The following is a 14,570-nucleotide window of genomic DNA, read 5'->3' as shown; positions in this document are numbered from 1 at the left end:
GAAATCCCTCAGTCTGAGAGGGACAAAAATGTGCCTCTTGAAACTGAGTTTAATTCTGGGGTCCTTTGGGGAGGCGAATTTTTCTACTGAGACATTTCTGCTTCACACTCAATGACCTCTCCACCCTTTGCAGAGGTGCTTACCCAGGGCTCAGCCCCTACCAACCCAGCCCACCTCAGACCAAGGCTGCTACCCTGTGGCTCAAACTGGAGCCTCCAACCCCAGGTGGGGGCCGAGAACCCTAAGGCGTTGGCTCCCTTTGAATGGAAGGAAAGAGATTCCAGCCCTCTGGAGGCCTCTGTCTAGACCTAGGCACCCTACTGCAGGGAAGAACAGAGGGAAATTACTGTGTTCCTCCCTTGCATCATATTTTAAAGCGGCCAAACTAAGGTGACATTCTCAGTGGCTGAGGGAGGAGAGCTACCCTCAGGAGGTGCAGGAAGACCTACCTTCCCTCCTATTCTCTAGTCAATGAGGAGGTTTCAGGACCTCATTGCTCCCCAGACCCTGTCCCCTCTCCAAACAACCCACATTTCCTTCCCTCCCCGCTCGTTTTCCAGTTCTCCTGTTGGAAGGCTCTTGATCAGTTTAACCAGTAGTCTTGGGACCTGGGGTCTGGGACTGGCTCTCATCTCCACCTCTAGAGAGCTCTGCAGGGGACCTTGCCCTGCAGGGTGTAAGGAGAAACCTCCTGGACTCAGCAATCTATTTTTTTTCCAAGCCTTTCTCCCGACAACTGGGATCTCTATCTATGGTCAGGCCCAGAGAGCCAACACAGAATAAGACACAGGAGAGATTTATTTTCTAGAGTGATATATATTTTTTGTTCTTTTTCTTTTTTTCTTCCAAAACAAACAATTAGAGCTCTAGGCCCCTCGCCCTCCCCACTCCCACCCAGAACCCTCCCATATAATCGACAATTGAAAACAAGCGAGACAATCACCCCCAAAGAAATCACGAAACACAAGCACAATTTCACGACAGCCACCGACAAAGCAAAAAACTTCTACTGGAATGTCCCCTTGCAGGATCAGGAGAAGCAGGAGCAAGAGTCTACAAATTGAAGGGGACTGAGAAGTAGGGGAGCAGGGGGAGGAACGGAAGCAGAGAGTAAGCTTCCATCTGATGCTTAGGTGCGATTTTGCCTCTTTCATTTGCACGCGGGACTGTTCCCCAGAAGCGCGCGCACGCACCAGCCGCGCAGATCTGCATCCAGGCCCATGAAGCGGGAGGCAAAGCCCGGCCCTGGGGCGGGTCTCCTTTGGCGCTGGGGCTAGAGCCGCCAAGCCCGGGGCTCCTCTGCGTGGGTCGAGAAGCCGACGGGATTCGGAGGAACGCGCAGAGCGTTGCGCGCTGGGGCCGTTGCTCCTCCCTGTCCCAGACCACTTGTCCCGGAAGGGAGCTTGGGAACCGATTCACAATAAATTCTCATTCGGACTCTCCTGGCCTGGCTTTCCTGTCTACAGTGGGGTTGACCTAGCGGGGAATGGAAGGTGGAGGGATTTTTCTACAAGGGGCGGCTTGACTCGCGGGTGTAAGGTGGATAAGACCGAAGAGAGTTGATTTCAGAGCTAGGGAGGGTGCGGAAGAATGCAGGCCGGTCGAGAGCAAGAGAAGCTACAGTCAGTCAAGTGGTGCACAGATGAACAGGAGGACAACATTGTCAAGGCTCTACGACCCACAGTTTGACCTTCTTTTGTTGGAAGGAGAGGGAAACATCATGCGGAATTAAACATTTCCTGCAACAAAATGTATATGTTGGTGGGAGGTGGGGAGTAGCTCCACCTAAGATACCTTCATAAAACCACGTGCTGCCTTTTCTTGTACTTTCTAGCCCACCGGCTTGGGGGCTAGGTTTGCTCCATCTTCCCCATGGCCCTTGGCCTGAGAATAGTTGGCAACTGCATGGGGATGGTATGGCAATGCTGCAGCCTTTGGGCTGCAACACCTCACTCAGGAGTCTGCCTCTAGACATCTCCCTGGTGGGTATTTGCATTAGGGGTAGAACCCGGGCTTGCCTGACGGTCTGAGGGCTGTTTTGCCAAATTTCGTGTGCGATGGTCTGCAACTGGAGTGCCACCTCACTTGACTGAATGGTGGTTGTGAGCTCACCCCATTACTGTGTGTGGATGTCTGCTGAGCTGTGTAGAGTTGGAGTGTCCCTGGGTGACTTTTGGGTGGGTGCAGAGAAGAAACAGGCAAGCTGGAAGTGAGGGGCTAGGACTTCCCAGAAAAATTACAGGGCACACTAGGAGCTTGACTGGGGTCTCTCTTTCCTTGTGGCCCATCACATTCTTAGGAAGCAACTATTTCTATCTTCTAAATCAACAAAACTTTCTCCTGACACCTAGAGAGAAGAGAGAGACAGGTAAGGGCAAAGGAAAGGAGGGAGGTTCTAGATGCAGATAAAGGACTTGGAAGAGAGACTCCCTTCCCCATTCACTTGAATACATCCCAGACAGCGCTGGCTTTGCAGTCGTCACATAAATAAGAGTGAGATGGGGAAGAGCTGGGGAGGACTGGGGGGTAATCTTTACTCTTTGCCCTGCTCCTTATTCATTTTCTTCATTTTCATCCGCCGGTTCTGAAACCAGATTTTGACTTGTCTCTCACTCAGATTGAGGAGTCTGGCCACTTCGTGCCTACGGTCCCTGGTGAGGTACATATTGAACAGAAACTCCTTCTCTAGCTCCAGCGTCTGGTATTTGGTGTAGGGACAGCGCTTTTTCCGGGAAGAGCGAGCGTGCAGCCAGTTGGCGGAGGGGTTGGCTGAAAGAGAAGCAGCGATAGAATCAAAGAAAGGAAGGGGGTGAAGGGCCCCAGATCAAGAGGGCACTCCCTTGGTCTCCACTCCCCATCTTGCACTGGAGAAGCGGCCACCTGGGTCTTCAAGCTCCCAGGAAGGGTGTCACAGATGGGCCAGCCATTGCTATAGACACCTCCAGGTGAGAGGCTGTGTGGAAAGGATGGAGCCAAACGTGGGCCCAGGCTTCCTCAGCACTTCCAAAGCTCTGCCTACATCAAGTTCCCTCTCAATTTTTCTCTACTTGGGTCCAAACTGCTTAGGACTCAGGTCAGAGTTCAGCATGGTTGAAGTCCCACCAGCAGCACTCCCAGGCTGACTAGGGGTGGGTGGCTGACCTGAAGAGTCCTGGCTCTAGGAGGTGAGAGGAGGAGTTGGGTGGGGAAGTGAGATGTCTGTTCAGTCACCGCATTTGGGGTGTCACTTCACCCCAAGAGATCTCTCAGCCCTTCAGTCCAGTCCCAATACCCCCTGCCTTGATCACAAACAAGCTTGTGTCTCTAGACCACATGGCAGCAGGCATGTGTGTCTGCGTAGAAATCTCCCCCTCTGCCACCACCACACACCACAAATATGGGTCTGCACTTAGAGCCACAAACAGCCAGCACACTCCAATTCACACGCAATGCAATTGCAACCATTTATCAACTCCAGCTTATGGACAGGGGAGCACTGGGGGCTCACAGATAACTTATGGTTGCAATAGTCTCTCTCCTTTTCAGCTCCTGCTCAGCTCACAGTTTGGTTAACACAAGTTCAGGGAAATTAGGGAATAAAATTGCTCCAGTCCCAAGGTGGGGAGCCAGGGGTGATGTGGAGGTAAAAGGAAGCCCTTCACAGCACACCTAGCCTTAATTGATCCTATGAGGGGGCTGGAGGGGAGAAGAGGGTAACTGAGTGGAAGAGAGGAAACAAAAATACATACAGGCTTCTCTTCTCCTTACCTTCTCTCCCCCTACTCTGGAACTCAAAAAAGTTGCCAAATAAAGCTAAGCCAATTAAAAATAACAGCCACCAGCTACTAGCTTCCTTCTCCCCAAGTGAAAAACACTGGACTTTTTTATATAAAAAATTTGGTTCATCCTACACTAAGTACCGTGTCTTACCAATTTGCAGCGCTATTTCCGTAATGTGATTGCCTGGGATGGGACCCGCAGCCGCATTAAATATGAAAGAGGGAAAAAACTGTTAATAATTGATCCTAGCCAAATGGCTGCCTTGCCATAATGGGCTTTTCAGGCAGAATTTGGGGGTTTAGGGTGGGGGATCTGTTTGGGAGTGTGCGGGGAGGGTTGGGGAAGAATGTGTTCCCTAAATGCCAGCTCTTAGGATTCCACCTGGCAGGTTGGAGGTGACAGGACCCTGCAGGGAATGGGGCTGCTCTTTACTCTCCAGCAGGCAAGGATGCTCTAAAGGGCCCTGGGGCCACTCCGTCAATGGGAAATCTAGCAGGGCAAGGAGAGACTAAAACATCCCTACTTCCCAAAAAGAGTAAGAAACGAGGACCTGATCCACCAGCCTGCGAGTCATTGTTTGAGGCTGAGTTCCCTCACCGATGAGCCCTTCTCAACCTTAAAAATAAATAATAGGAGAACCCTCTCTTCTCATCTAGTAGCACCTCCTGAAAATCAGCCAGGCTTGGCGTTCTGGCCGGGGTGCTTTTGAGGAGTGGGAGGAGATGGGAAACTACCCACAAAGGGTAAAGTTCTCCGCCTCTCTGCAACCCTCTCTTCCCCCCACCCCTCCTCTCCCCGGCGTCCCTTCGAGATGCCCCGATATTCGGAAGCGATTCCCCGACTCCCCAAGAGGCGGACAGCCCGGGCTGGGGCTAGGGAGCCCCGCAGAGAGCAGCGGGGGACCGCAGAAAAGGAAGCGGTAGCCCCTGCGAGGACGCCGAGGAGGAGAGGGGCCACCGGAGGGAAGGCTCCCGGGGAGGGGCCGGCGCATCCGGGGAGGGGGCTCAGTCACCGCGTCCTGGGCTTCCCCCGCCCCTCCTGTCGCCGGTTGCGGACTCTGCGCGGCTACAGCGCGAGATCTACTAGGAACAATCCTCCGCCAAGCTGTTGCATCGCAAATAAAATCCTAATGAGCTCCCTCCCCCTTCCCCTTGGCCGGCTTTTACGGTCTGCGCGTGGCGCGGGGAGCTCTGCCAGCCGCACGGCCCCGGGCAGTCCAGTGCGTTCCGGCCCTTGCCCTCGCCGGCTCTCGGCCTCGCTGGCCGCTGGCCCCGGCCCCCGCCAGCTCCTCTCGCGGCCGTCGCCGGTCTCTGGCCGGGCTTTCAGCTGGGGCTTCCGGGAGAGAGGGGGAAAGAGGGCCGAGAGAGCTGCAAGTCGATCCCCGAGCCCCTGTTCCCCGCAGGACTTGGAGAAGTGGGGGCAGCGCTCCTCTGGCGGCCTCAGTCTCCCCTTCTAGAGCACGCAGCTTTCCCCTTCCCTCCGTCTTTCCTTCCTCTCCCCTCCTCCTCCCGGCCCGCTCTCCGGCCACCGCCGCAGTTTCCCTTCACATTGTCCGCAGTTTATTGCCTTTCCCCTCCCCGCCCCCCTCCTGGCCTTCGGCCTGGGTATTTCCTCACTTTTTATAACTTACTTTGATCCGGCCTCTCTTTGTCCTCGCTTCCTTCGCAAATTTTATTGTCCCCGTAGCCGGGTCTTTGATTAGACAGCACGGCCTCCCTGCCCGCCGAAGTTTCCAAACTGTACTCGGGCGTGCCCTGTTTGAGCAGCTCCCCAGGCGCGCCCAGAAGCGGCTCCGCCTTCACCGCCGCCTGGCCCTGCCCCGGGGCCGCTTCGCCGCGCGGCGCCGGCTCCAGCCAGGTGCGGAGGTACCTGCTCTCGGCCGGCGGGACGCCCTGGGGCTGGATGTAAGGGTGGTAGACGGACGGCAGGCTCCCGGACGCGTGCGGGCTCAGCGGCGCCCAGGAGGCGCCGAACACCGGCGCCTTGGGCTGGAAGCTGCACGAGGGGAACTCCAGGTGCTCCGCGTGGCCCGGCTGCCGCGGGCTTGCGTACTGGCCAGAAGGAAACTTGGCTGGAGGCGCGTCCTCACTCTCGTGACTTATGATCGAGTCGACATAATAGCTGCTAAGCGTCCCAGAAATGGACATTCTCAGACATTATCCGGGCGCTTGCAGGGGGAAGGGAAGCGCTCGCGCGGCGGCGCCCAAGCAGGGAGAGGTGGCACCCGGACCGGTGTGAGGGCTTTCGGACGCGACCCCCCCAGCCCCCCACCCTCCCACCCCCACCCCCTGCTCAACTTCTCAGCCAACAAAGTACAGTGAAGCAGCCCGTCTCAGCTCTCCTCGCAAAATGATTGGTCAAAGTTTTTCCGACTGCCTGATAAAGCGTCGGCTCCGACATAAATCAATCGGGCGAGGGGGCTGCGCTCTCGCTGTCATCCGTCCGCACCGCATTCCATATCGAGGATGGATTGTTTTATGCTGATGCAATGTGCTATCACGTCAGGGCTCCGGCGGCCACGTAACCTCAGCCCCAGCTACCGGCCGCCCGGTCCCCCCCTCCCGCTGCAGGAAGGGGGGCAGTTCTCAACATGGGGCGGCGGGGGCGGAGGAGAGGCGGAGGGAAGCGGCGGGCTGCCTCGGGAGGGACGCAGGCTGTGGAGCCCTCTCCCCAGGCGAGTCGGGGAGGGAGGGAGAGCAAGAGCGGAGGGAGGGAGAGAGCCCCAGCCCGGGGAGAAGCCATAGAGGCCCGAGAGGATACTGGAAAAGGAGGTGCTCCTGTCCCCCCACACACACCTCCACCTCCACCCCGCAGGCCCTCATTTCCTCTTCTCTTTCCCCTTGACAAAAGATGTTTATTAAACAACAACAGCAGCAGCAATCCACAGGAGATGAAGTAAAATGATGAGAGGAAAATTTGGGGATTTTAGGACGTTGTCCGCTTTGGAGGGGGCTCTCCTTGCACTCTTTGTAGAGATTTACATGACTGCGAGCTTCCCTGGACCCCTCAGTAGCTGAGGGAGGAGGAGAGAGGTGAATAAAACGGCTGAGTGTCCAAGAATCCACTACCTGTCCTGAAATTAGAAACTACTTGAGGTTAAAGGGATCCATCAGGTCCCGGAAACGTGAGCCTAGGAAAGAGTTTAATACAAGGAACCAGAGCGCCTTTACATTTATTGGGCCTTTCTCTGACTCTGGCCAGAAGGATGGATTTAAGATGGTGGTGGTGACGTGGGGGGGTGAGGGAAGCCATTTCTCCCGTTCTCCACTGAATAACCACCCAGGCCCCTAAATTTGCCCTGATTAGGGAGCTAAATAGGAGAAAGGGTTAAGGCCACTTTCCTGAGGTGTGACCAGAGCAGAGGCCTGGGAAAGGATCCCCAGTCAGCAAGGGAAGGGGTCCCAAGTTATCTCCCCTTCCATCCAAAGAGGAAGGAGCCTGGGCTGAGTTTTCAGCCTTCCTGTACTACTCCTCTCACCCGAGGCTCCTGCTGTGGAGACTTCCAAACACCGATATAGGGGCCAGTGTGGACAGCGAGCCCATGGTCAGTCTCTTCCCCTCACTGCCTTACCCCCTGCAGACCCCTTCATTGGAGCTTCCAAATAGCCCTTTTTATATATATCTATTCTGTGGCCCTGCGCAGGGACTCCCCCGGGGCCCACCGACTGGCTTCCTCGCTCCTCTCCCAGCCCCTGCTCCTCAGCTTCTGCCCTGGTTGCAGTCGCCTCTCCTGGCACTTGGGGAGGTGTGACCCCTGGACAGACCCAGTTCTCCTCCGGTTAGGCTCAGGGGTAGATTGGGGTGGATTTCTCGGCAACTCTCTGACTCTGAGTCCTAATAAGGCAGGCTGCCCTCAGTCCGGTCCTTTTAGCAAAAGCGGGGCCACTCTAACTTGAGGCCGTATCTTTTTGGCCACCTACCCCTCTGCCTTGTAGAAGGCTGCGGATCACCTCCCACACAGGCACACACTCCCACCCGCTTGTCTTTCCAAATGAAGCCATCTCGTGTCATTACACGTGAAATACGAGGGTGAAGCGCCATATTTCTTCACATTATGGCGATTTCAAAATGATTTTTTAAAGATCAATGCCGGTGCCCAACTGGCCCCCTCCTTTCCCACCCCTGCTCTCTGAGGGTGACAGCCCGGCAGATCTGTAACCAAACAGCATGAAGGTCTGCCTTTTCCATAGGACCCAAGTGGGGAAACAAAAATCCGATGCAAATTCTTCCAAGCAGAGGTTGGATGCTTGGGAAAGTCGAGGGAGCTCCCCGGACTCACCAGTGAAAAAGCTGGGCACTGAGCGAATGAATCACAGTTAAGGCAAAGCACCTGTTCTCAATTTGCCAGCCCTATGAAGTCTGCTGTTGGCTTTACCTGTCATAAATACACTCTTCAGGAAAAAAGATTCCCTCCCCCGCCATAAATAATGGTGTTATGAAGCATGGTGGGCTGAGTATATGATTTCTGTAGTATATAAATTAGGGCCTAAAAGGACATGTGTACTATGGACTGGGTTTTTTTTATTTATTGAAAAGTCACAGCGCTGGGCTGTCCTTAAGACCCAAGCAAAGCAGGCACTGTGCTCTGACTGCCGTCTTCCTGGTTCCCCTTCCCTCTCCTGCCCTGACTTTGCAGCTGCCTCTCTGCAACAAGAGAGGAGTCAAGAGGACCACTCAGTTTAGGGAAGAAGTTAGAGGAAGAAGAACACTTGGGCTGATGGCTTGTGCTCTACAAGGGTGAGTTCTCCTGGCAGACAAGATTTGGGTTTGTGGGTTGCTGTCTGTCTGAGGAGTTGCCCTTTATTCTCTGGTGGCTCCTGAGTGCTGGGTGAGAAGGGGACTTAGGCCTCTTTTCTGAGATCGGAACTTAGCCTTTGCTCGTGAAGAAGCTGGAGAGTGGAGACAATTTTAAAATGACAGGTTTTGGAGGTCTTGGTCTTCTTAGGGAGCAATGACTCCAGAGGAAAGAGAATGAACTGGCCCCTAAGCCCTGTAGTCTGCATCCCAGCTCTTTGCCCTCCAGGTAAATGCACCAAGCAAGGAGTCCCACCCCAGCCAAGCTTTCTGGAAAGCACTGCTGCCCCAAACTGGAGTTCAACTCCAGCTCAGGCAAATGATTAAAGGGTCAGCTGAGAGACTGTGGACTCCCTCCCACCAAAAAAGCCTTGTTTTCTCCCCAGACAATGGTACCCACCATGAAGGAGGATAGCAAACAGGATTGTGGCTCCTGGAGCCCAGCTTCCAAAGACACTTAGTAAAGGGGTTGCTTCAGTGGGGGTCACCTTATCCTAAGAGAGCAAAACTGCTCCATACCCCACCCCCAATCCTAAACAGAAAGAAGGAAAACCCTGCCTTCCCTTGCAGCCTTTTGCCATTCCCTGCACTGGAGCCTCGCCTGAACACAGCTGGGGCCAGTAGCTGGTAGCTTGGAGAAGGGCAAGCAGGGAAAAAAGCGCAGCTCCTGGCCACACTGGGGCCCAGAGCAGCCAACAGCGAGGCCGAGGTTTGAAGAGCAGAGGCCGACCAGCCAGTGAGTGCCTATGCTGTGGGGGTGACTTTTGGAAGGGTCCTTGTCAGTAAGAAGAGAGAGAAAATCTAGAGGAAGGGAAGGAAATGGGAGAAGAAAGAAAAACAATAAGTGAGAATGGGGAAAAATAGTTTGTTTTTAATTAATAAGCTTAGCTGAAATTTACGCGTGTTTTATGTAAATAGATGTGTGTGTCCTATATGTATATTTCAAATCAATATTTCTGTATGGGGAACCCAGTGTGCAAATGCACTCTGCTCTATACTGTATATAGAATATGTAACAAATAAATCTGCCCAACTATGAAACTTGCTGTGCTTGGGCATTTGTGTATGCAGGATCTAATCGTGCATATGTGGATGCATGCATAACCTCTGTGAGTGATAGAGGTTTCTGATTCTGCTCGTGTAAGAAGATCAGTTACCCAAAAGGTTGTGTGTACATTTTTATAACCATCACACACCTATGGAAAAGGCAAAAGCTTGGGTATTTGTGTACTTGAATTATGGCTATAAAATGTTAGCTAATTCAGATGTCGCACTTGAAAATTTGTCCCTTGACTTGATATTCAAGCAAAACATACAGCGTATCCTCAAGCAAATGCATATGACTTAACACTAGATTGATTCTACGACAACTTCTTTCCAAAATGTTTCTCTGGAAGGTAAAATAAATGCTTCAAAGTGGCCCCGAAGAGGTTATGAAATTTTGTGACTTCTTTGTTTGACCATAAAATCCTTTACTGTGTTTCTTACCCAAGACCGCAGGGACGGTGTGCATTGTGTGATGCCTATTTCATGATAGCGATGAGCGCGGGGGTGGAGGCACAGTTACTTATAAGCACATGTGTCTCACAGAATTATGAAGCAGAGGTGGACAGAGATGAGCCGAGCGTGAAAGTGACTGTGGAGGTCAAGCAAAAGCACTGCTGTGTACAACAAAATTAGAAAAGTCCCCAAATCTATGTCCCCAAGCACCAGAAGTATTTCTTCAGACTCAAGATCACAGTCCAGACCCACTCTGGGAAAGAGTGAGGCATGAGGACACTTGCCCCAGTGGGAAAGGACACAAGATCCCAAAATCCTTACCCTTTATGCAAAACGGCCTCCAAAACAGGTATCACATCGAATCTGCATACTTGGGTTCAAATCTCGGTGCTTCCACACCCCCCAAGTGGGGATCTTAATTGTGAAGTAATGAAATCTTCTGCCAAACCTCCCTCCCAGGATGTCAGAGGTGAAAGGAAGGACTGAGAGGTCAGTGGCCCAAGCCGACCTCAGGAATCTTCTTACCAACTCTCAGCCATCAAGGATATCCAAGGCGATGGGGGTGGCTGACTCCTTGGGAGGGGGCATCCAGGAGGCCAAACGGGGTGGGCGGCAGGCAGGCGGAAAGGAGGCGAGCAGGTAGAAGGTTATTACGAAATTGCTTCCATAAAACCTGTGGCTGTTGTAAAACTCTGCTTTCCAAAGACTTTATTTCCTCCTTTCTCTCTAACATTCTCCTTTTTTCTTTTTACAGCACTTTTCCTGGGAGGGGGTGGCCAAGGGACACCAGGGATGGAAGACAGTCAGGCTCTGAGTGACTGGGCAGGTTTGTGAGAGGCCCAGGGAGAAGTGAGATAAGGCCGCAGGGACGCGCCAGGCCATCTCCACCCAGAACAGAGGATGAGAAACTGTCAAGGGACAGAGTTGTTAGCCTTTGCTTATCAGGACAGTGGGTTGAAGGCTCCATTTCCCCTAGGCTAGGGGTGGGTCTCCCTAATGCCCCTCTGCTCTAGCAGAAGCCCCTTGTTCAGAGACCCCCTGGCCCTCCTAGTCAGCCTGGCGCCGAAGCCCCATCCGGTTGGGCTTCTTTCCCGGGCCCCTTTGCACATTTCCTCTGCCTCAAAGCAGTGGGGGGAAGGTTTGGGAACAAAAGTTAGCTTATGCTTTGGAAAGTCCCCCTTCTTCCACCAGCACTTCTAGTTATTCCTTTCCTGGGCACAGGGCCAGCAGCCTTAAGAGGACCGAGGTCAGAGAGGGTATCAGAGTCTTGCCCTGCCCAACCCCTGGTTTCATCCCTTGTCACTGCATCAGTCGGGGTTGAATTGTCCAACAACCTGGGCTCCCCACTAGCTTGCAAGTCAGGCCCCTCTCCAAGGAGGTGGCACTCAGGACCTATGTGTACCCCCAGCCCAGCCCAAGGCCAGTGGGAAGCCTTTGGCCACTGGGGTGGGTGGGGAGGAAAAAGTCAACTGAGGGATTAGGAAAGGAAGGACTTTTCGGACCTACTTCTGTAGGTCTGGTCCCAGAGGGGGCCTTCGACAGGACCCTGAGGGCTTTAGGCTGAGATTGCAAGAGCTCTCAGTGTTTGCCTTTCAGAATGAGACCTACTGAGCCTTCTTCAAGGACCTGAAGCTTCCTGCTGAGGTGGAGCACCAGCCCCCAAAGAGTTACAAAAACCTCAAGAACCCCCTGCATTTCTTTTGAAATCAAATATTTGTGAAGTTGGGGAGACTTTCTCTGGAAAGTTCTGGATGTAGGTGAGAGCTCAGAGACCCTAAGGCTGGAAGCTTGGAGCTCTGACTGCCATCTTTGGGTTGGGCTGAACAGCCCAATAGGGCCAGGGAGGTGCCTCGGGAGAGTTGACTGCTCCTCATCCCCCTTCCCCTCCTAACACACACACACACAAAAAACTTCAGAAGTGGGAAGACACTTCCCAGATCTCTTCTCTGGGGGAACATCCTTGTTGCTCCTGGATGAAGGACCTCAAACCTCTTCCCCATTTTGCAAGGTTGATCTTCCAGTCCTGATTCTGCTCCCCTCCCCCAACTCCTCCAGCTAAGCGAGGAGCAGTAACTGCCGTGAATCGGGTGGTTTAATGTTGTTGTGTTCAGAAACCCAGGCCCAACAACATGAAACTACCTAATTCACTCAGCAGTTCCAGTTCAAGCTCTAGGTCAAGGGCTTACTGGGGGCAAACCCTGTGGCCATTTTTTGTGGGCCAAAAAGCGGCTTAACTTCATTTTCCTCCACCTCTTCCCCAACAGAAGAACCCAGTTGCTACTAAACAACACATCGGAAGAACTGAACCCAGGACTCTAGGCAAAACCATTTTGGAGCCGGTCCTGACAGCTCAGATCCCAGAGACATTTGCTCCCTTCCAGGAGCCCTGGCCAGAGAAGACCCTAGACACAGGCACAAGCCTGGGCAGGGCCTCTTTGATATACCTGCTCAGTCTCTGCCTCTCAGCCCAGCTGGAGGTCTCCACAGATAAAAAGAATTCTCAACTTCAAACAGATACGAAGGTGCATCTATACTCAGCACCCTGCTAGCCCCTGTATTCCAGGTCGCCCAGCCTCCCAGTGTAGCTCTGAGAGGCCAGATCTTCAAGTCCTACACACCCCCCAGCTTTGAGATTGGGGCTCAGACAGGAGAGTGAGGCAAAAGAGTGCTGAGAAAGAAAGTGACAGAGAGAAAGGTGGAAAAGCAGAGTGTCAGAAAGTATCGGGAATTCTAGGGAACAAACAGAGGAAGAATGGGATTTGGAGGGGAAAGCCGGTTGATCTGACCAGTTGCTGTGAAGGCACCCTGCTCCAAATTGTCCCAGGGCCCTGGCTCTGCAGAGGCCGAGCTGCCCCAGGTAAGACAATTCATTCCGAATCTTCGCAGAATAAGGACTAAGAGGCTAAGGACTGGGATTGGGACGCAGAGAACAAATTTGCTTCCTCCTTCCTGACCTTCGGTCTGGGTCCTTGGCTCCCTAACGTGCCCGCTCCTCACCTCTGCCTCTCCAGACACCCGCCTGCTCACAGGTGCTCACGCTCACACCCGCACCCATCGCAAAACCGCAGCTGTGCAGGCCGAGGGCGGCGGCGGACTTACCTGGGCGGCGGCGGTGCCGGCAGTGCGCGGCCGTCGGAAGGTGCGGAGCCAGCGGCCGCGGCCCAGTCCAGGCTCCCTCCCGCCCTCGCCCAGAAGCGAGGGTCCGAGTGGCCACGTGTCCGGCAGGGAAGTCCGAGGTAGCGAGGGAGTCCGCCTGGCCGCCCGCTCCCCCTCCCGGGTATAAATCTTGGGGACCGGAAATACAATAAAACTTCACCGTGTTGATGAACTTCAAACGGTTTACATCCCCTCCTGTCCTGAAAAGAAAGACGTCCGGGGGCGGATTAAAAGGAAGGGGAAACAAATTTACGAGCGGCAGAAGCACCCGCCTCGGCCCCTTTCTTTGCCCGCACACTTTGTCCGCGTGGAGAGAAGCAGCCCCAGCCCCCGGGACTTGGCCTCCGCCGAACCGGCCGCCTGGCGCGCTCTTCTCTCGGAGGAGTCGGCGCTGACCCAGCCCGCGCCCGGCAGAGACTGGAAGCCGCCGCCTACACGGAAAATCCACAGAGCCCCGCGCAGACCCTATGATCGGCTCGGCCCGCCGGGCTTGGGATGAGGCTCCCTGCTTCTCGCCAGGGCAGAACGGGGCTCCCTGGCGCTTCCTTGCGAAAGCCCAGGCTCTCCCAACCACGCCCGGTGGCCTCCATTTTTTGCATCTTTCCGCTGAAAGCGGTTTTTTCTTTTCTTTTCTTTTCTTTTTTTTTTTTTTGACAGAGTCCTGCTGCGTCACCCAGGCTGGAGTGCAGTGGCGCGATCTCGGCTCACTGCAACCTCCGCCTCCCGGTTCAAGCGATTCTCCTGCCTCAGCCTCCCGAGTAGCTGGAACTACAGGCGCCTGCCACCACGCCCGGCTAATTTTTGTATTTTTAGTAGAGACGGGGTTTCACAATATTGGCCAGGCTGATCTTGAACTCCTGACCTCGTGATCCACCCTCCTCGGCCTCCCAAAGTGCTGGGATTACAGGCGTAAGCCACCGCGCCCGACCCAAGGGTTTTTTGTTTTTGTTTTTTGTTTAACTTTACTTTTCTCTTTCCTTTTCCGTTTCTAGCGGCCAGACCTTTGCCCAGCCCTGCCTGTTTATTGCCGAGAACTTGCTGGAAGGGGACAGAAGATAAGACTCGGGGTGACTCCCAAGGCCTGAAGGGGGCTGATTGGGCCGCGGGCTCCCAGAGGATAAACCTAGGGGCCGGTCGGTCTTCCTCGGCGTGGAAGTGAGAGCCACGCGGCGTGGCGGAGCTCCACCACTGTCTCCTTATCTCTTTAAAGCCTCAAAATCAAACAAAACCACTACTACCCAGGCCTCAAGTTTCCGTAGTTTTTGTCTGCTCTGGACCGTTTACTTTTTTTGAAAAAAGAGAACTTGGTGGAATCCAAATTCTCTACTAGGCCTCCGAACCAAAACGAAGGAAAATCCGTT

At 53.9% G+C, this 14,570-nt stretch overlaps 1 protein-coding gene and 1 non-coding gene across 2 annotated transcripts; both read right to left on the bottom strand.

The window, feature by feature from the left end:
• Window positions 1-796: 796 nt before the first annotated feature.
• Window positions 797-6,109, bottom strand: HOXB9 (homeobox B9). The gene is made up of 2 exons (XM_019026259.3): window positions 5,390-6,109; window positions 797-2,769 (listed from the first exon to the last, which is right to left on the bottom strand). Exons 1-2 carry the CDS (start codon window positions 5,904-5,906, stop codon window positions 2,534-2,536), a joined length of 753 nt encoding a protein of 250 aa, XP_018881804.2. The 5' UTR covers window positions 5,907-6,109; the 3' UTR covers window positions 797-2,533.
• A 6,022-nt stretch (window positions 6,110-12,131) lies between these two features.
• MIR196-1 (microRNA mir-196-1) lies at window positions 12,132-12,201 on the bottom strand. Its single transcript, NR_106248.1, has one exon. It is a non-coding gene; the product is annotated as a microRNA mir-196-1 (primary transcript).
• Window positions 12,202-14,570: the final 2,369 nt, after the last annotated feature.

This window comes from Gorilla gorilla, chromosome 4 (assembly GCF_029281585.2).
Source record: "Gorilla gorilla gorilla isolate KB3781 chromosome 4, NHGRI_mGorGor1-v2.1_pri, whole genome shotgun sequence".
Lineage (NCBI taxonomy): Eukaryota > Metazoa > Chordata > Mammalia > Primates > Hominidae > Gorilla > Gorilla gorilla.
Note: the sequence above shows the minus strand (reverse complement) of the source record. Positions and strands in the feature narration are given on the sequence as shown.

Excerpts from the sequence above, each read along its gene's own strand:
- HOXB9 (XM_019026259.3), bottom strand. The coding sequence starts at position 5,906 with ATGTCCATTTCTGGGACGCTTAGCAGCTATTATGTCGACTCGATCATA. Across the intron at positions 2,770-5,389 it reads CAAAGAGAGGCCGGATCAAA|CCAACCCCTCCGCCAACTGG; the intron begins GTAAGTTATAAA and ends CTTCTCTTTCAG.